Source organism: Colossoma macropomum, unplaced genomic scaffold (assembly GCF_904425465.1).
Source record: "Colossoma macropomum unplaced genomic scaffold, Colossoma_macropomum, whole genome shotgun sequence".
NCBI lineage: Eukaryota > Metazoa > Chordata > Actinopteri > Characiformes > Serrasalmidae > Colossoma > Colossoma macropomum.
In genome coordinates this window covers 33,004,511-33,025,389 of record NW_023494790.1, presented here as the reverse complement: position 1 = coordinate 33,025,389, position 20,879 = coordinate 33,004,511, and the positions used below count along the sequence as shown (strand labels likewise).

At 37.7% G+C, this 20,879-nt stretch overlaps 1 protein-coding gene across 1 annotated transcript in view; it reads left to right on the top strand.

Annotated features, from left to right (window-relative positions):
- The window catches only part of LOC118808766 (uromodulin-like), a 45,728-nt gene that overhangs the window by 11,557 nt on the left and 13,292 nt on the right, over positions 1 to 20,879 (top strand). Inside the window, exons 7-11 of the mRNA XM_036571643.1 lie at positions 33 to 217; positions 1,382 to 1,530; positions 1,669 to 1,914; positions 2,044 to 2,203; positions 2,369 to 2,465. Coding sequence (XP_036427536.1) covers positions 33 to 217; positions 1,382 to 1,530; positions 1,669 to 1,914; positions 2,044 to 2,203; positions 2,369 to 2,465 — 837 coding nt within the window. The remainder of the gene's footprint in view (positions 1 to 32; positions 218 to 1,381; positions 1,531 to 1,668; positions 1,915 to 2,043; positions 2,204 to 2,368; positions 2,466 to 20,879) is intronic.

Sequence of the window (20,879 nt, the reverse complement as noted above, 5' to 3'; positions counted from 1 at the left end):
ACCCAAATGATCTGATATCGTTTTTCTCTCAGACGCTAGGAAGACCTGTGAGAGCAGCTCGGGCACCGTGTCTCTGTCTCGCTGTCAGCTCTTTGAAGACGGCTTCTCTGCAGGCAAGCTCCACCTCAATGACCCCAGCTGCAGAGGAACCATTAAGAATGGCAGAGTGGAGTTCTTTTTTGATAGTGATGACCACATCTGTGGGACGAACCTTCGGGTAAAGCATTCATAGTGAAACAAGTGATTGTATCCGGTTAATCCGCATAGTCCTGTTTGTCGGCTGCATAAAATGAGCCTGGAGCTAAATTGCATTTTCAGTTGCCATTCCTCTTAAAACCCATTTAGGTCAAAAGCTACAGCCGTAAAACCGCAGCAAGGAAGCTTGTGCATTTTTAGTTTTTTTCTAACCAGCATTGTGGATTCTTAATAAGGGCGGAGTTGGAGTATGTACATTATCAACAGCCAATCAGATCAAGTCATCTCTCATCATTGCCTTACAAACCTCTTGTGCACCTTCCTTCAAAATATTATTATAAATAATAAATAATAAGTAGTAAATAAAAAATAAATAACGTTGTTGGTGTAGCTATTTTTATTAATATTATTTATAGTTAATATTATTAGTAGAAAAATTGACAACGCAAATAATGAATGAAATAATTACTGCTGTCATATTATTATTATTATTATCATTATGTAGCACTTTACAATTCAGTAATTGAATTATTAAATAATTACATTGAAATAAACAAAATTTTAAAATTAAACAAAGAAACATTGAAATAATACACAAAATCAGAAAAATAACCAGTTTTTTGTATCTCGATAAGTTGGCTACAACTGTCAAGAAACAGATCAGTGTTTCCAAAGAATCAGCACAATGAGTTTTAATCACTTACATTGTTCCACTGATTCTATTAAACCCAATGTTCTGTGCAAAGTGACGCAGCAGCTGTCTGAGCCACGACACTGAGTTTTTTCCTTATTTGGTTTGGAAAAATAATCAAATCGGTTATATTTATTTAGCATTTGGAGAAGATAGCTTATTATGTTTTAGTGGAGTTATAGAAAAAGTCTACAAAATTTTACTGTGAGTAATCAGGGGTAAAATACTGTTTTGCATTTTGCGTCATTTTTTGACACAAACGAGTTGAAAAGTACACTTACACTGGTGGGTGTTGACTGTTACTCCCCTTATTTCCGACCAATAAAAATACAAATGGGAGCGAATGGATTGCGTCTAATCAGGTTAGTAATATGTAGCCATTATACCATGAGATCGCACTTACCATAAATATACAAAGCACATTTTTAAAATGAGGATATCTCAGTTGCAGTTGATAAAACGTCTACATTTTCATGCTCTTTCTTCTGTCAACAGGCCAACGGCACCCATTTGATATATGAGAACTTTATCCAGGTGGACTCAACAGCTGGGACTATTCTCAGAGAAAAACGGCTCAACCTGTCCTTCTCTTGTGTCTATTCACTTACCAAGAATGTCTCCATGAACATTAAAGCTATAATGAGGTGGGCTTAAGTCAAGGGCCACTGGGTCTTAAATCTCTGAAGTCCAATTTTTTTTAAATCATTATATGGTTTCTGTGAATATGCTGTTTTGTATAAGCTCATCATTTCTGATCTGTCAGTAGTTTGACTCTTTCACAGCATTATACACAAGCAACTTCCTCCTGGCCAGGGAATGTACCGGGTCAAGATGATTCCCTATCAGGACTCTGGCTTTTCCCAACCTCTCCAAGGCAAAGTGATTGTGAAAGTGAACCAACCACTCTATGTGAGCGTGGAAGCAGAGGGAGTGGACAGCCGCCAGATTGCCCTGCTGCTAGACTCATGCTGGGCGACACCTGTCAATGACCCCGACTACTATCTCCACTGGGATCTTATTATTAGAGGGTAAGATGGTGTTGGTGTTTTGTTTTAAAACTCAGAACACCATGACTTGACAAGATACATCTACTAGCCCAGAAATCTAATCACACATTTTCTATGAGTTCGAAAAATGTTCCAAATTTGTTTGCACAGGTGCCCCAATCCAAAAGACGGAACTGTCCAAATAGTTCAGAATGGCATCTCCACCTCCAGTCGTTTCGCTTTCAGGATGTTTAACTTTAAGGACGCCTCCGAAGTCTTCTTTCACTGCAACATTCACCTCTGCCTCTTGCAGAGCAACAACTGCACAGCAGTGAGTTTTGCAGAAAAAGTATCAAAACGTTTAAGGTCTAAAATATGGAAGATATATGTTGATCCTTCAGAAATCATGTATAGCTTGTGTGCATTAATCTGCATATTATATCTCGTTGTTAATCTCAGTCTTATACTGCGTGTTTGTCTGGTTTATGTCTTACAGCAGTGTAAGTCTGGATTCCACAGGAGAACTCGGAGCGTGGACTTCCATGACAGTGCCTCCATCTCTGTAGGGCCCATTAACTCTATCAGGGACACAGGTGGATATTTACACTACAGATACTTGACATAAAATGCTTCCTTTTTAGTCAGATTGGATGATCCCTGTTTGTTTTTGCAAGTGCAAATTCATGCAGATGCATGTTGAAAAAACTTGCCATGCTGTTTTAGGAAGGCTGTTATAACCTCACATTTTCTTTCTGTTCACAGACAGTCAGAAACCAGTCCAAGTGAACGGCTACTGATCTGTTTCAACCAGCGATTGTTCTGTGTCTTTTGCTTGTACAGACCTTCTTCAAGTGGCTTTACAGACTTACAGACTTTGAAGTGCACACTGTATTTTATTACTCTTTTCATTTAATTTTCTTTATTAATAATCTTTAAAGTTCTTTATTAATAATCTTTAAATCTTTAAACACTTTAAAGATTTAGGGATTTAAGTGTATTTATTACTTGGAATTGTATTTTATTACTTGGAAATCTCAGAGAGGACTGTAAAGCACAGAGCAAGCCACAAGCCATTGTCCTTCCAAATATGTATTTCTATGTATTTTGCTGATCGATGTTTTTCTTCTCATTAAACCTACAGCATCAGAATATTTAAAGGCCTTGTTTTTGAGTCCACTGCACATGCCATAAACACGCCATGGCAGATATCATATGTTGTTCTGAGTTGTCATGACAGATTTTTTTAGTAATATAGCATAAGTATTATAGGAAAATAATATGAATTACTTTAATAAATGGGGTGCCAGCCCAACAGGACTAAATAGTCTCCAAATGAGGTACACTTCACTTGAGTTAACCCTATGAAGGCAGTTAACAACAGTAGGTATGTTATAATATTGGACAGTGAGTGGACACAGTGGACAGTGGGTGGACACAGTGTTTAAAAACTCCAGCAGCACTGCTGTGTCTGATCCACTCGTACCAGCACAACACACACTAACACACCACCACCACATCAGTGTTACTGCAGTGCTAAAAATGATCCACCACCCAAATAATACCTGCTCTGAAAGTGTCCATGAGGGTCCTGTCCACTGAAGAACAGGGTAAAAGGGGGCTAACAAAGTATGCAGAGAAACAGATGGACTACAGTCTGTAATTGTAGAACTACAAAGTGCACCTATATAGTAAGTGGAGCTGATAAAGTGGACAATGAGCGTAGAAACAAGGAGATGGTCATAATTTTATGCCTGATTGGTGTATATTATAATATTACAATAGTAATGATTGTTTCATTGTTGGAAGGAAGTTCAATACTCTAAGTTGGTGGAGTTCTTATCTTTTAGAACTTCTGTGATGTGACATAAACATATACTGGTAAAACATTCACGATTGGTAAAAAAGTAAAAAAGTAGTGCTGGATGTATATAGAAATAGAAAAGGACAATAGTACGCAAAGATAAACCAATCGGACCAATGTGAGAAATCTAAGAAATGTGGATCTCTTTAGGTGAAATCAAATCAAACTGTCTGAATGAAAAATAGAAATAGTAGTAGGTTAGTATAGTGTCGTGGGTTACACCTCTGCCTTCTATGCTGTAGACCAGGGTTCCTAGTGTAGGTAAGCACCCTACACTATACCAATAAGAGTCCTTGGGCAAGACTCCTAACACAGCCTTCGCCTACCTGTGTAAAGAAAATGATCAAAATTGTAACTGGCTCAGGATAAGAGCATCTGCCAAAATGCCAAAATGTAAATGAGTAGTTAACACACCATAAAAAGATGGCATACAACAATGATAATTTTGTATATCTGAAATTCACACCTATTTTGATTCTACAGCATCTCGAGACGTATCACCATGCTGATACTGAGGAGAATAGCAGAGAAAAGCTTTACATATTTATATTTCAATGTTCTTCAGGTTTGGGACTGAGAGCTTCAGCCAATAGCATCAGTGTTTGGTTGGTTTAGAAATTTGGTTGGAGTTTAGAAATGAGATGTTTCCCAGTCCCTGTCACGACTGTTCCTCAATGCTGTTTGATTCTTGCTCCACGTGGGAGGTGTTTGTGCTGATTTTCGTATCTGACCACTCTCACTAGGCTTGGTTCATATCATGTCCAAATCATACAACTGTTATGTCTTACAAATACATTGTTACATAGTTTCAGGCTTAATTTTACATTTAATTCGAGAAAAACATGGCATCCATTGTATATCTCTCATACAGGAACAATGCATTACACATCCATGCAACATGTTATTACAGGAAAATGATATGTCACATGATGTGAATGTCCAGTGAAGTTCTCATGTGTATGCTGTGAATGGAAATGGTAAATGGTTGTTGCTCCTAGATGCTTCTATTTTACAGTAATAGCACTTACAGTTGTCTGGGGCAGATCTAGCAGGGCCAAAAGGGATATTTTTTTGGAGCGTCATGAAAACCCATTCTTGGATCCCTAAACAACCTGTCTTTGGATGAGCTGTGAAGTGTGAAAGACTCATTTAAGTGAAAAAATAAAACTGAATTGATTCCTGTTTTGTAATTATAATTTGGAATTGTTAACTGATAATGTAAGTATATTTTCCACTTGACTTGAGGGGACACAAAAACAAATACAGGGAAATTGAGATATCAGTAACTACTCAAGTCTTCATCATGAGTAGTATAGTTAATAATAATAATAATAATAATAATGATAATAATAATACATTATACTTATATAGCGCTTTTCAAGAACTCAAAGACACTTTCAGGTTTTCGAAATACAGAACAGTAAAGACAAACATGAGAATATGAAGTCATAACATCACAAGCAAAATATAGCAGGACTTGGCAAAGTGCTGGTTTAGGATTGAGAACAGTTATAAGCAATAGAAAAGAGATTTAAAAGTGGAGACAGAGTTGGCCTGTTGAATATGTGAGGGAAGAGAGTTCCAGAGTCAGGGAGACAGCCTAGAGAAAGCACGATCACCGTACCCTTGTAGTTTGGAAGGTGGGACAGTGAGTAAACCAGCAGAGGAAACTAAAAAAACTATAGATTAAACATTTATTTATTAACATGAGAACATATAACAGGCCTTTGCAATTAACTAAAGGGGAAAATTAGTGAAAATGATTGAGCCAAAATCATATTTGTTCTTTAGTCCAGTTCAGTAAATGAAGGTCGTGTTGTGTGATTAGTTCATATTTACGTCTTTGGTACATTGAGCAACTATGGGTTATTCAGTTTCCTTGTTCTCCACATTCACATTAGTGATTTATTGCAGTGGTTTTTACTTTGTATGATCTTGTTTGACCACATAATTCAAGTGATGACTCACTCAATGCTGCACATATTCCTCCAGGGGCGGTTATCTATTTTGCCTTCACCGCATGTCATCACCTGGCAAACGCACTTTCAGTATTTTATTTTTTTATCGTACTCTTCCTAATTCTATGGATGACTGTGGCATCACAGGAATTGATCTCATGATCTCCTGACAATTGGGTCAATGCTTTGACCTGATTTAATTATTAATATTAATATTAATACAGAGAGAAGATAGTACTGGGGAAATTAATATTACAGAGAAGTAATATTACACAGTTATTATATATATATATATATATATATATATATATATATATATATATATATATATATATATATATACACATCGATCAAGCATAACATTATGACCACCTCCTTGTTTCTACGCGATTGTCCATTTTATCAGCTCCTATTACTATATAGGTGCACTTTGTAGTTCTGCAGTTACAGACTGTAGTCCATCTGTTTCTCTGCGTACTTTGTTAGCCCCCTTTTTACCCTGTTCTTCAGTGGTCAGGACCCCCATGGACCCTCACAGAGCAGGTGCTATTTGGGTGGTGGATCATTCTCAGCACTGCAGTAACACTGACATGGTAGTGGTGTGTTAGTGTTTGTGCACTAGTCTGAGTGGATCAGACACAGCAGTGCTGCTGGAGTTTTTAAACACCTCAGTGTCACTGCTGGACTGAGAATAGTCCGCCAACCAAAAACATCCAGCCAACAGCGTCCTGTGGGCAGTGTCCTGTGACCACTGATAAAGGACTAGAGGATGACCAACACAAACTGTGCAGCAGCAGATGAGCATCTCTGACTTTACATCTACAAGGTGGACTAACAAGGTAGGAGTGTCTAATAGAGTGGACAGTGAGTGGACACAGTGCTTAAAAACTCCAGCAGCACTGCTGTGTCTGATCCACTTGTACCAGCACAACACACACTAACACAGCACCACCACGTCAGTGTTACTGCAGTGCTGAGAATGATCCAGCACCCAAATAATACGTGCTCTGGGGTGGTCCTGACCACTGAAGAACAGGGTGAAAGGGGGCGAACAAAGTATGCAGAGAAACAGATTGTAGAACTACAAAGTGCACCTGCTAGTAGTCAGGACCCCCATGGCCCCTCACAGAGCAGGTATTATTTGGGTGGTGGATCATTCTCAGCACTGCAGTAACACTGATGTAGTGGTGGCGTGTTAGTGTGTGATTTTGGACCTCACCATATATATATGTAGGACGGCCTGTGCCACCCCGAGCTCAGGAAGGACGCTAGATGCTGGTGGTTTATTTCACTGCCACTTAGACCACAGTAGGACAATTGGATGTTTCAGGTTTCAGGCTGTCCCTTTCCAGTGACCTTACTCAGTTTCCCTACCTGGACTGCTTGGGACACCCCACATCTCTATGTCTAGTTTGGCCACAAAGGAAGCCATGTGTACATCTATTTTTTTTCTGTTGAATATATTCATGATATTTCCATTTTGTGGCGCCCTTTGATGTTTGGATTTTAGGACAGGGATGTGGGTGAGTAATGGGCATCTCTCTGTCATTTGAGTTCACCATTTTCTCTAGACTCTTAGATAATGCTGACACCTTGTGACAGTATGCAGTCACTGTCACTGGGGAAATTCCTTTCCCAGTTGTTAGAGGGCAGTGTCAACTCCTAATTTTCCGTTTAAGGGGAGAAGAAGAAGAGATTTGGCGGGAAACTTAAGTATGTTTGGCATGTAAGGGCTCCAGAAACATGTTCTTTAGAACCTTTGTTGGGGAATTGTATGTTCTTTGTCTCAATAAGTGTTTTGGTTGTGCTGGATTTGGTCTGGGTGTGTCTCCAGACTTATTCCAAATCCTGATGATCTCTTTTGGTATTCAAACTGGACATTTTGGTTCTGTGAGCCAAGGACCAACTGGCTTTGAAAAAATACCATGTGGCTTTGAGGAACTTTGCTACAGTCATCTGGTTTCGTGTTGAGAGTCTGGATGGGAAATAAACTTGAACTGGATTAATGATGAACTGCATCATCTCATACAGGCATGTAAAGGCATTAGAGCATGGAATGGACATTCTGAGAACTGGTGGGATGGTTTCAGTTTACCTGCTTAAAGCTCATTGCAGAGGGACTTGGTTTGTTCTGATATTATGGTCAATTTTGGTTGTTTATGTTTTTTGTTTCTGCATTATTCAGATAATATGACTCTGTATATAGTTGAAAATGGATTGTGGGAACATGCTTGGTGGATATGTCTCAAGATAATTCTACAAAGGTAAAACATCATCTGTTTCAAACTAAATGGTGGTCATTATGTGTGGTTATTTCTTATTTAGGAAAAGCAACCCACCCTTTACTAATTTCTGTTAACCTCATTCCTTGGTACTAAGGTAGACCCAGTGAGTGTTACCACCTGATCCGTCAGCTGCGTGATGGCAGTGCGGTTGGCTTGTATTTGATTGTGAAACTGAGATAGTTTAGTCTGACTCATCTGATCAGTGTTAATCTCCTGAGCAAAAACTGACGGTCACTAGTCTCTGTTTCCGTGTGGAAGTGAACAGTGGTGGACAGTAATGAAGTAAATGTAACTCGTTACTGTACTAAAGTAGTTTTTTGTGTATCTGTACTTTACTGAAATTTTTCCATTTTGGGTGACTTTTTACTTTCACTTCACTACATTTCAAAGTCAAATATCTTACTTTTTACTCCACTACATCATGAGAAATCTGTTGTTCCTTTTGGCTCATATGTGTATAAAAACATAACATATCAAAACAAAAGAGGCATGAAGCAAGAACACCAATCAGGGCACAGCGTGCACTTTGTTTTGAGCTTGTTTTGACCTGTTGGACATACCGACCCTGTGCAAGCATACGATTCTACGTCAGTGCAGCAGCGTAAAAATTTTGAGAGTGCCTATGTCAACATAAATGATGGAACAAACTCCTAACTCTAACCTAACTTTGTGTAAATAGACCACAATATAGAAATATGTACACACATGCAGTTGTTTTTTTTTAGTGTATGTTTATGAACAGAGACCTACCGAGGCAATGTAGTAAAGGAAAACTCATTTGTGAACCTGAGATTAAAACAAGTTTTTATTAAACTTAAACTTAACTAACTTGCTTAACTAACTAACATAAGTTGCAAATAAATCTTAAACTGAAACTTTGCTTGTTTGCAAAAAGTGATTTCAGAGCCACTTGGTTCTACCTAATGGAAACTGTTTGCCTTCAGTGTTTTGTGCTTATGATAATTTTAATAGACATCAGCGTCACTAATTAATGACATTCTATTAAAAGACTGGTTTACCAAGAGAGACACTGGAGTATTTTCACCTAAAATGAGTTAATGAAGCAGAGTCTTGTTACAAAAGTGATAATAGGACATTAGAGTCATAATTAATCTTTTAGTACTTTTACTTTTGATACTTAAGTACATTTGAAGGCAAATACTTTTGTACTTCTACTCAGGTCTAAAGGGAGAACTTCTACTTTTACTGGAGTCATATTTTACCTTGGGTATCTCTACTTTAACTCAAGTACATGATTTGTGTACTTCATCCACCACTGGAAGTGAAGCGTTTTATTCTTTCTGCCTCCTCTGTTGCAGATTGTTATCTGTTCTAAGATAAAATTACCTGTTACTTGGGGATCAGCAAGGTAGGGCTTTATGTCACACCTGATGCAATTGCTTTTCTCTTATAGACCTGGATAGAGTCTACGCTGCCAGCAACACATGCTGCTTGACACCCTTTATTTGGGATGCAGACTGTTGAGTGTCGACTCTTGAAAGAGCTTGGTACTACTTAGATCTTGAATAGTCAACCTCATCTGCAAGAAACTCTTCTAGAGTACCTGGTACTGAAATTACTCTCAATACACACTTGATAAATTCTGACTCTGTGAATCCATTCCTGAGACCCTCATCTATCTGTTTACAAGTAATACTTATATATAAACATGTTTTATCTCAGATCCTGAGTCAGATATCTGTCTCCCATGAATTTTAAACTCTCTGCGGAGCAGAAAAACTGCTTATCTGACACGATTGAGGATGTACTTCTCTTTCTCACAGGCGTAGAGTTTCTTCTAGCTGAAGCAGGCATACCGCTGTCTCTGTCCCTGTTTGCTGAAGTGCTGATGTAGACAGCAGATGCGCAGGTGTCGTGGTAATTAATCCAGGTTTAGATACTCAGATTTTAATTAATCTAATTTTAAACACTCAGGCTGCGATGAATCCATGTTTAGTTACTCAGATTTTACTTAGTCCAGGTTTAGATTTTGATTAATCTAGATTTAGATGCTCTGGCTGTGATTAATCCAGGTGAGATTAATCCAGGTGTAGATGCTCAGGCTGTGATTTATCCAGATTTAGATAGTCAGGCTCTGATCAATGTTGCCAGTGAAAACGTGACATTTATGAACAGCCAATCACATGAAACTTGAGGAGTTGCCAAAGAAGGAAAAAGAAATCATGCTACCTTAATACGTAGAAAGTAAAACATTGATAATGGCTGAAAAGCAGTGTTGTCACTGCTGCCACCATGGTTAGATCCAACTTCATCATTATAAACCTCATTTATATTGGCCTACGGTTGATAATTGCTGATATTTCCTCCTTGTTTCTATGATCATTGTCCATTTCATCTGCTCCACTTACTATATAGGTGCAGTAGTTCTACAGTTACAGACTGTAGTCCATCTGTTTCTCTGCGTACTTTGTTAGCCCCCTTTTACCCTGTTCTTCAGTGGTCAGGACCCCCATGGACCCTCACAGAGCAGGTACTATTTGGGCTGTGGATCATTCTCAGCACTGCAGTAACACTGACGTGGTGGTGACGTGTGCGTGTGTGTTGCGCTGGTCTGAGTGGATCAGACACAGCAGTGCTATATAAGATCATGTACTCATAGTAAGAGTACATGATCTTATACTAATTAATTCATTACTAATGAATAACTTATCAGAAAACAATCAGTCATCAATCATGGACAAATGAATAAATCATATAGCAACAACCATAAGATGAAATTGCCCATAAGTAATTAATGCATGTACCAATATTGGGTGGCACGGTGGCGCAGTCGTCTCACAGCAAGAGGAGCCTGGGTTCGATTCCCTGGCTGGGCGACTAGGGTGTTTCCGTGTGGAGTTTGCATTCTCTCCCCGTGTCTGTGTGGGTTTCCTCTGGGTCCTCTGCTTTCCTTCAACAGTCCAAAGATATGCGGTCAGGGTAATTAGTAATACTAAGGTGAATGTGTACGTCTGTGTGTCTGCCCTGTGATGACCTGTGTCCCCAGTGCGCGCTTGGATAGGTTCCAGCATGACCCAGAAGAATAAGCGAGTTGGATAATGAATGAATGTACCAATATATAAGGATGAGGGTATTGATGGTATTCAATCTCTGAATTTATTAACTCATTTCCAATTACAGTAGTAAGTGTATGATAAACCATTCCCTGAGAAGGCACTGTGTCTTAACATGTAAGTTAAAAGGTGTCATATTTTTAATAAGAAGGATGAGTTAAAACTATTGCAGCTGTCACAAATGAGGACTGTGGGCCAAAAGATGTCAGCAGATTTTGATTGTATTAAATAAGCATAAGTAGATAGAGGTAGAAACTGACAAGGTAACATGAGTAATCAAAAAGAATAAACAAAAGACCTGATGCAGATAAAGACACAGTCAAATACAAGGGCTGCTTACACAGCATGACCAACAAGACACGGGTGGGCAAGATGATGAGAGGATGGAGCTCCACAGAAAACACAGGTGACTTGGATTATTCCATTCCACACTGTGGCTAAGGGGAACAACAAAATGCTTAATTAACACATTAATTCCTGCTTTTATTACCTTCATCTTCAAGGATTAGTTGTAATGCCGAGTAATTTCATCTTATGTTTTGTTCCTGATTAATGATTCATTACGTTCTGATTAAGTATTAATTAGTAAATGCCTTAATTACTGTCAGATCATGTACCATTAGAATTTCCGTAACTTATTTCTTATTAATATCACTTTTCAAGAAGGGCTTCTGGATAAGGAAAGTGTTTTTTCTACTTTTTTTTCTGGTTGCAAGATACTGCAGCTCCTCTCTTTATATCTTAACTGTAGCTCAAACTGCAAGTCTGGAGATGATTTTACAATAAATAGAACCTCTAGAATAGAATCTCTCATTATCTTTATCCATTTTTCTATGTATTTAACTTCTCAATTTTAAAAATTATGCTCATTTTCATTTGATCAAATGAATTCTTTCTTGTATCTCATCTGTCTTCTAATTATAATTTTCTTCCATGCTTAAACTATAGTGAACAATTAAAAATGTAAACATGAGAACATATAAAATAGGCCTTTGCAGTCAACTAAAGGGGAAAATGAGTGAAAATTGACTGAGCCAAAATGACATTTGTAGTTGTAGTAGTCCTATTTAGCAAATGTAGATTTTTGTTTTGATGTTTTGTTGTTATCCATGCATCTTGATTTCTTTTGTCTCACTGTGTGACAACTGTGTGACGACTTGGACAAAGTATTTGTAATGATCTTCTAAAATCTTTTATTAATAAAACAAACAGAAGTGATGTGGCAGGTCAGCTGGAAGGCTGACATGCACTGCTGTTGTTTGGAGCACATGAGACGCTAACTGCCACTCATCTGTGATAAAATGCACAGTTACGGTGAAATAAGATTCTGTGGCAGTAGATGTCCATAAATCACGTTACAGCTATCCTACCCGTTTTCTTCAGTGATTCCATAACTTCGGTTTTGGTCTCATTGTAGAGAGTGGGGGTCGCTGTGTCAGTAAAATACACTATAATGCCAAAAGTATTCGCTCGTCTGCCTTCACACGCATATGAAATTGAGTGACATCCCATTCTTAATCCGTAGGGTTTACTATGATGTCGGCCCACCCTTTGCAGTTATAACAGCTTGAAACATTGATTCGCCACTTCAGAGAACACGTCTCCAGTGCTCTAGAGTCCAGTGGTGGCCTGCTTTAGACCACTGCATTTGACGCTTTGCATTGTGCTTGGTGATGTAATGCTTGGATGCAGCTGCTCAGCCATGGAAACCCATTCCATGAAACTCTCTACGCTGTTCTTGAGCTAATCTGAAGGCCACATGAAGTTTGGAGGTCTGTAGTGATTGACTCTGCAGAAAGTTGGCGACCTCTGCGCACTATGCGCATCAGCATCTGCTGACCCCGCTCTGTCATTTTACGTGGCCTACCACTTCGTGGCTGAGTTGCTGTCATTCCCAATCGCTTCCACTTTGTTATAATACAACTGACAGTTGACTGTGGAATATTTAGTAGCAAGGAAATTTCATGACTGGACTTGCTGCACAGGTGGCATCCTACCATGGTACCACGCTAGAATTCAGTGAGCTCCTGAGAGCGACCCATTCTTTCACTAATGTTTGTAGAAGCAGTCTGCATGCCTCGGTGCTTGGTTTTATACACCTGTGGCCATGGAAGTGGTTGGAACACCTGAACTGAATGATTTGGAATTCAATTCGATTCGCCCTTTCTGAGTTGGGTGGAAGCTTTGACATCGCTGGCTGGATGGTCCTCGGGTTGGCAGCAACTACAACCAGGCGTTTTACTTCCTTCTCCGGGTGGAAACATGTAATATGGTTTCTAATGTTAGTCACATTTCAAAAATATTTTAGTTTAGTGTGACATAACTTGCATATAGTGTGCCTCTTGTCCAGATACTTATACCCTACTTATACACATTTTTGAAAATGCCAGGAAAGTCTTGAGGCGTTGAGCTGTGAGGAGTCCCACCATGCTCAGGAGGAGGATCTTTCAGGATCTCATGATCTCTCAGGAGGTCTCTTGTCTCTCTGCTCTGGCACACTGATGGAGAGGACTCCATTAGAGCTGCAGTTTGACTGCCCACTAGGATCAGAGGAGAACAGCATGCCCAGAGTGGTGTGCATAAGGAGATGGTGTGGCAAGGATGCAGCCTCAAGGGAGAACTGTGGCACCCATAGCAAATGAGTGGGCACCCCATGGCACTTGTGCTGACCAGGACTCCACACACCCCAGGGACTTTATTTGGACTGTGTAGGTCACCAGGATGGCTGACCTTCAAGGGGGGGCTATGTGGAGTCCGCTAAGGGGCTTTTGGTGTGTTGTATGCAAAGCTGCGCCCTCTTCTGCTGAAAGAGACATTTGTTGTTGTTATTTGTTAGTGTTCTCCGTTGTGATTTGGGTAACACTACAATACTGTTTTATAGTTAATAAGTAACTAACCAGGAACTAAGCAGGAACGAATGGGTAGTTCTGCATTAACGCTTAAGTAACTATTCTTAACTACCAAGAACTACTAGTTAACTACTCAGGAGGTAATAGTGAACTAATGATTAGGGTAATTCACTATTAACTAAAAAATAACTACTGAGTATCATAGAGAATTACTTAGTAACTATGGTTTCTTAGAATAACTACTCATAAATTACTGATAAATTACTTCTAACAATGGTGAAATACACTACAAAGTGTGCAGTCTCTACAATATTATTGATTATACTCTCCATTTCTATTCACAGAAACAGGTATCCTCAGAGAATGCTTGGGCATCACAGCACACTGTAATGACTGATGGGTTTGTTTTGATCAGAAACCTTAAAAGGCTAATGCACATCTTCATATTTGGCAGTGTAAACCAATTTGCATATCACCCTACAAATGGGACAACTGTTAAAATACTTCAATATTCAGTAGACCAGTCTGCTTACCTTTAGAAAGGAAAATACCAATCTTTTCAGCAAGACCATGTGTGCCAGTGTTTCTTCTGAACAGTAGTTCTCCTTTAATGTCCTCTTGAGGGCAAGGTAAGTTGAAGAGAGGGCTCATGGAATTATCTGAATGTGTATGTGTCCTGCCTTCACATTCACTTCACATTCTACATATTACCAAGTGATTATGTAATTACTGTCTGTTAGATAATGACTGAGGTGTTGCTGTTCTTCATTAGGAGCTAATGATGATCAGGAACAATAGAAAATGAAACAACGGTAACTCATTATTAATGAACTAGGAGATAATGATGATCTGGAACTTTACTATAAAGTGAAACACATGTTAACTCATTATTAATGGAATAGGAGTTAATGATGACCAGGAACAGTATTATAAAGTGAAACACATGGTAACACTATTAATGAACTAGGAGTTAATGATGATCAGGAACAGTACTATAAAGTGAAGCACATGGTAACTCATCATTAATGACCTAGGAGTTAATGATGATCAGGAACAGCATTATAAAGTGAAACACATGGTAACTCACTATTAATGAACTAGGAGTTTATTATGATCTGGAACAGTATTATAAAGTGAAACACTTGGTTACTTATCATTAATAAACTAGGAGTTAATGGTGATCAGGAACAGTATTATAAAGTGAAACACATGGTAACTCACTATTAATAAACTAGGAGTTAATGATGATCAGGAATAGTATTATAAATTGAACTACATTAGGGAAAAAACCCTAAAGGAATGATGTACTGTAGTACAAAAAGTATTAGTAAAGAGATTTTGAAAAAAGTAAGAGTAAATAAGTTGTTTATTCAGTCCTTTTTTTAATTTGTGAACTGTCCAAATGTGAAAACATCCCTAAGTTAGCTACCTATATCACTGAAAATAATACACCCAAACAAAATGAAATCAAAATCTGTCATTACTACTGAAGGAGAAAGTCTGAGAGCTGAGACTGATCACAGTATGTTCTGCTTGTACATTAGTTACACATATTTGTTTCATAGCTGAGGCACAAAGTGTTACTGCCTATGAGCTTAGCTCAACCTAGCTAGCATGCACTCATAACAGAACATCAGCAGCAGCTTTAGGTTTAATAATGCAGTAACGTGCTTTTAATTCTGAAACAACACAGTAAAACAGACATTGTACAAGAAGACCGTACCTACTTAGCTCAGATTAGTTTGCAAGTCAGCTAACTGTATCTGTACATTAGTGCTGCAGTCTGAATAAAACCTTGAATCTGAATTAAAAGTCTCACATTAGCGGCCCGTGGGCCTGCCATGAGTCTGATTCACTCATCATACATGAGGAGATACAGTGAGTCAGAATTAAAATAAGAACAGAATTATCAAACTAATCCACTGAGAATGCAGCATTAACTGCTCTCCTTTACCAGCATTTGCAAAAACCTCATGGGCACTCAACAGAAACACCAAAGCTATCATAATAAGAGTCCTGTGCTGTGTTAAATGTAAGTTTACTTAATTCAATAGAACTCTAACATGTTTATTTTTTCATATGTCAGAACCTCTATGTATTCGTACTACTACTACAGTAGGAATACTACTACTCCTAATAATAATAATAATTATTATTATTATTGTTATTATTATTATTATTGTAACATGCCAAGCAGATTCAGATGCTCGCAGATGTAAAACACAAAGGAGGCTTTACTGATAGAATCACAATCCAAAGTCATCGTCACAAAACAAGCATGGGTCAATTCCAGAGAGTACAAAAGAAGTCCAAATGTCCAAAAAGAGAAAGGCAAAAACGTAGTCGGGAATACAGGCAAAAGGTCAAAATTCAGAAATCATACACAAGGGCAAATAATCCAAAGGGCAGAGCAAAAAAGGCAAAGTCGAGAAACGAAAGGTAAAGGTCATACACGAAAAAACATACAATGGAATGAATGCTCAGTAGATCATGCAGTGTATACAATACCTCGCAAAGTCCCTATGCTAAAGCCCGGGCTATAAACTAAACTATGTTTGTCATATGATCAAGAACACAGGTGACACCCATTAGAATTCAGGGGAACGAGAGCGCTGATAGGAGCGCAAAGTCACATGAGGAGTCAAATGATCTCCCGGAGAATTCTGGGAGGTTAAGTCCAGGTTAGTGTCATCATTGGTTGGCTGTGTGGAGGTGATGTGATCTCCCAGAGGATTCTGGGAGATTGAGTCCGAATCCAACGAGGTACTTGGAGGATGCATGACAACTATTATTATTATTATTATTATTATTATTATTGTTATTATCATCATTATCATTATTATTATCAGTAGTATTAGTAGTGGATTGTGGTGATAGAAGACTTGATAATAAGCACTGACCAAGATGCACTTAAATGAGTGCATATTTGAAGTACTTGGATGAAAAATATAGAACATTTTTTACCTATATTTTTTGTACCAGGTCTTTTTGGAGAAGACCCCCTGACACTTGGGCCACAGACAATTAGATTTTATGACCCTTTATTTTATATTTTATTTCAACTAAAGTCTAATTGGTGTTTTCATGATGGCTTATCTGGGCAGATCAAAATGATTTCATTCAATAATAACTATGGATGTATGTTGTTTGGATTATATTTAGTTGACGTTAGGTAGTTATTCTGAATAGATTATAGAGAAGAAGGGACAAGAAATAATCTGGCAACAAAAGCATAATACAGAATAATAATATTTCACAATATTTATGTCTATGTATCATTTAGTGTTTAGTTTTACAAAATATGTTATAAATGTAATATTCATCTATTGTCACGCATTTGCCAGTATCAAGGGATGATACGGACTCCAATTCCCACGATCCTCAAGGGGACCACATGACTTCGGACAATATCTCGCGCTCCTATCAGCGCTCTCATTCTCCTGAGTACTGATTATTGGCACCTGTGCTTTAGACCATATGATCAGAACAGGATAGTTTTTAAGCCCGGGCTTTAGGGAAGATCAGTGCGAGGTATTGTTTCTTTCCGAACCTTACTGAGCGTTATTTCTGATCTTTACTCTGCTGTGTATTTGACCCTTTGCTTTGTTTACTCGACTCTGCTTTTTGCCTTTACCCTTTTGGATACTGTTGCCTGTGATTTGTGTTCTGTGTTTTTTGAACTACTGGACTGTTTTTCGACTTGCCCTTTTGTCTTGCCCCCTGGTTTTGTTCACACGGTGATTTTATCATCGTTGTGTTTTGTATTGGCTGTTTGGATTTGACCCCTGCTTGTTTTTTGACTTCGTTTTTGCCTGATTCCATTAAATCTCCTTTCGCCTTTTTTACACCGCGAGCATCTGGATTCTGTTGTAGTGTCACATCTATATGTAATATATAATGAATAATAAGGAACATTTTTAGTGGTTTCAGTGTTTTTGTGTTCTTTCTTTTCATTTTTAAATTCTGGAAAATCTTGTCTCAGTCTCTATCTTGACAATCTTGTCTTGGTCTCACCACTCTGTTTTTTTTTTTGGTAGTAGTGGTAGCATCAATATATAGAGAGTCTGACATTTTAAATAAAAATAATATTCTTCTATTGAATATTCTTCAATTGAATTAAATAAACTTACATTTAACAGTAGAGTTGCACAGAACTCTTATTTTAATAGCTTTGGTGTTTCTGTTGAGCACCCCTGAGGTTTTTTGCTAATTCTGGTAAAGGAGAGCAGTTAATGCTGCATTCTCAGTGGATTAGTTTGATAATTCTGTTCTTATTTTAATTCTGACTCACTGTATCTCCTCATGTATGATGAGTGAATCAGACTCATGGCAGGCCCACGGGCCGCTAATGTGAGACTTTTAATTCAGATTCAAGGTTTTATTCAGACTGCAGCACTAATGTACAGATACAGTTAGCTGACTTGCAAACTAATCTGAGCTAAGTAGGTACGGTCTTCTTGTACAATGTCTGTTTTACTGTGTTGTTTCAGAATTATAGGCGCATGTTAGTGCTTTATTAAACCTAAAACTGCTGCTGATGTTCTGTTATGAGTGCATGCTAGCTAGGTAGTTAATTTAGCTGATGTGAGCTAAGCTAAAAGGCAGTAAAACTGTGTGCCTCAGATGTGAAACAGAAATATGTGTAATTATGTACTAGCAGAACATACTGTGATCAGTCTCAGCTCTCAGACTTTCTACTTCAGTAGTACTGACAGATTTAAATGTCATTTTGTTTGAGTGTATTATTTTCAGTGATATAGCTAGCTAACCCAGGGATGTTATCACATTTGGACTCTTCACAAATAACAAAGGACTCAATAAACAACTTATTTACTCTTACTTTTTTCAAAATCTCTTTATTGATACTTTTTGTACTACAGTACATCATTTCCTTTGTTTTTTTTTCTTATGCAGTTCAATTTATAATACTATTCCAGATCATAATTAACTCCTAGTTTATTAATAATCAGTTAACATGTGTTTCACTTTATAATACTGTTCCTGATCATCATTAACTCGTAATTCATTAATAGTGAGTTGCTGTGTGTTTCACTTTATAATACTGTTCCTGATGTAACTGTGTAGTTACACATGGGTAACAACATTGTAACTACTGACAATTTAGTCAATGTTATAGATGGATTACAGAAGTACAGCCTATGTAATTACACTTTATAAAGTGGGACCACAAGCTCAAAACAAAGTGCACGCTGTGCCCTGATTGGTGTTCTTGCTTCACACTTCTTTCGTTTTGATGTTACATTTTTATACACACATTAAGCCAAAAGGAACGACATTTTGCATAATGTAGTGGAGTAAAAAGTAAGATATTTGACTTTGAAATGTAGTGGAGTGAAAGTAAAAAGTCTCCCAAAATGGAAATACTTCAGTAAAGTACAGATACACGAAAAAACTACTCAAGTACAGTAAAGAATTACATTTACTTTGTTACTGTCCACCATGGCAACTTACTTATGAAAGGGTCGAGATAGCAAATTGTGATCAGGTTTTGAGATCCAGCCACAGAAAGGTGCTGAACCGGCCAGGAAAGCCATGACACTTCATTAGTTTTTCAGTAGTGCTATTAAGATAATTTATCTAACAAGTAATGGAAGCTAACACTCCAGCAATTGCATTTCCCTACTGTTTCATTGCAAATGCATTGAAAAACATGAACATAAAGCAGCCTCAGTTGAAGAAATCATCTAATAATCTGGCCTGTTAGTAACCCCACTGCAGTCGGCTATAAAAGATCAGCTGTATGCCACAGCACTATGCACAGCTCCTAACTTGCAGTTATATGACTAATATTATATAAACATATAAACACACCATTTAATGTTATTATACAAAGAAGTATTTCTTGGTGAAAGTTTTTAGGCTATTTAAAAAAATCTTTAAAAATTAGTAGTAAAAAATTACTTGCAATAGTATTAGTTTGAACATGCTCTTTTGCATTCCATATAATCAAAAATTGGGAATAAAGGGACTCATTGTCCAGGACCTACAACAGAATAACAGAAATTTGAATTTAGATTTCATATGAGATTGGAGAGGTTGCATGGAAATTTTTTAGCAATGCAGTCCGTGCATCTGGCACAAGGAAATAGTTTTCCTCTTTTTGTTTCTCTCTTCATTTGAATGTTGTGATAGAAAGAAGTGTTTCAGTCTGAACTATTCTTTAGACACAGTGCAGCACCCTTCTGTCTCAGGTGAGTGATTCATTTACAGCTTCAAAAGATTTCATTATGGTAATGACAGCAGAACTGGGGCTCTGTGTGAAGAAATATTCATTATATTTACATTTTTTCCAGACTTCAATCATTTACAAGTCTAAGTGCCAATAAGGTTTTTCAGTTATAATGCCTTCCGTGCCTCTGAAGATGGTGGCAATCATATTAATGATAAGTATTTTCTTTAAATGTTTCCTGTTTTACAGTTACTGGCTCAGTGAACTGAAGCCTACCCTTAAAAGTTTGCTGAATATTTGTAATTTCTTTTAATACTACATAGGTGGACTTACAAAGACACAAACAGGTAATTGCTGTTCAGTTTTTATTTTATTTTTTACATTTTTCTGTCGTCATTGGGCCTAGAAACATGCTATGCATTAGATGTTTTCAGGCTTATGTTTTACAAATTCTCAAATGCTTTCCAATCTGTGGTTGACATTTTCATGTTGTTTTGGGCAATTGAGTGAACATCCAAAGCTTGTAGGCTACACAACAACCATCTTGAAGTTGTTATGAAAGAAAAATGTGGATGTACTTCTTACTAGGCAGTTAAGTCTATAGCATACCAAACATTGGGCAGAAGCAAATTTTTGACCTGAAATCAGATGCTTTTCTCCCTTGAGGACTCAATTTATAAAGATGTATCAAAATGAATGTTGCACTTGGAGTTTTGGGAGGCATCTTTATGGTGAAACACCATATACATAAACAGAACAAGGATGAGACAAAGAGTAATCAACCCCAGTA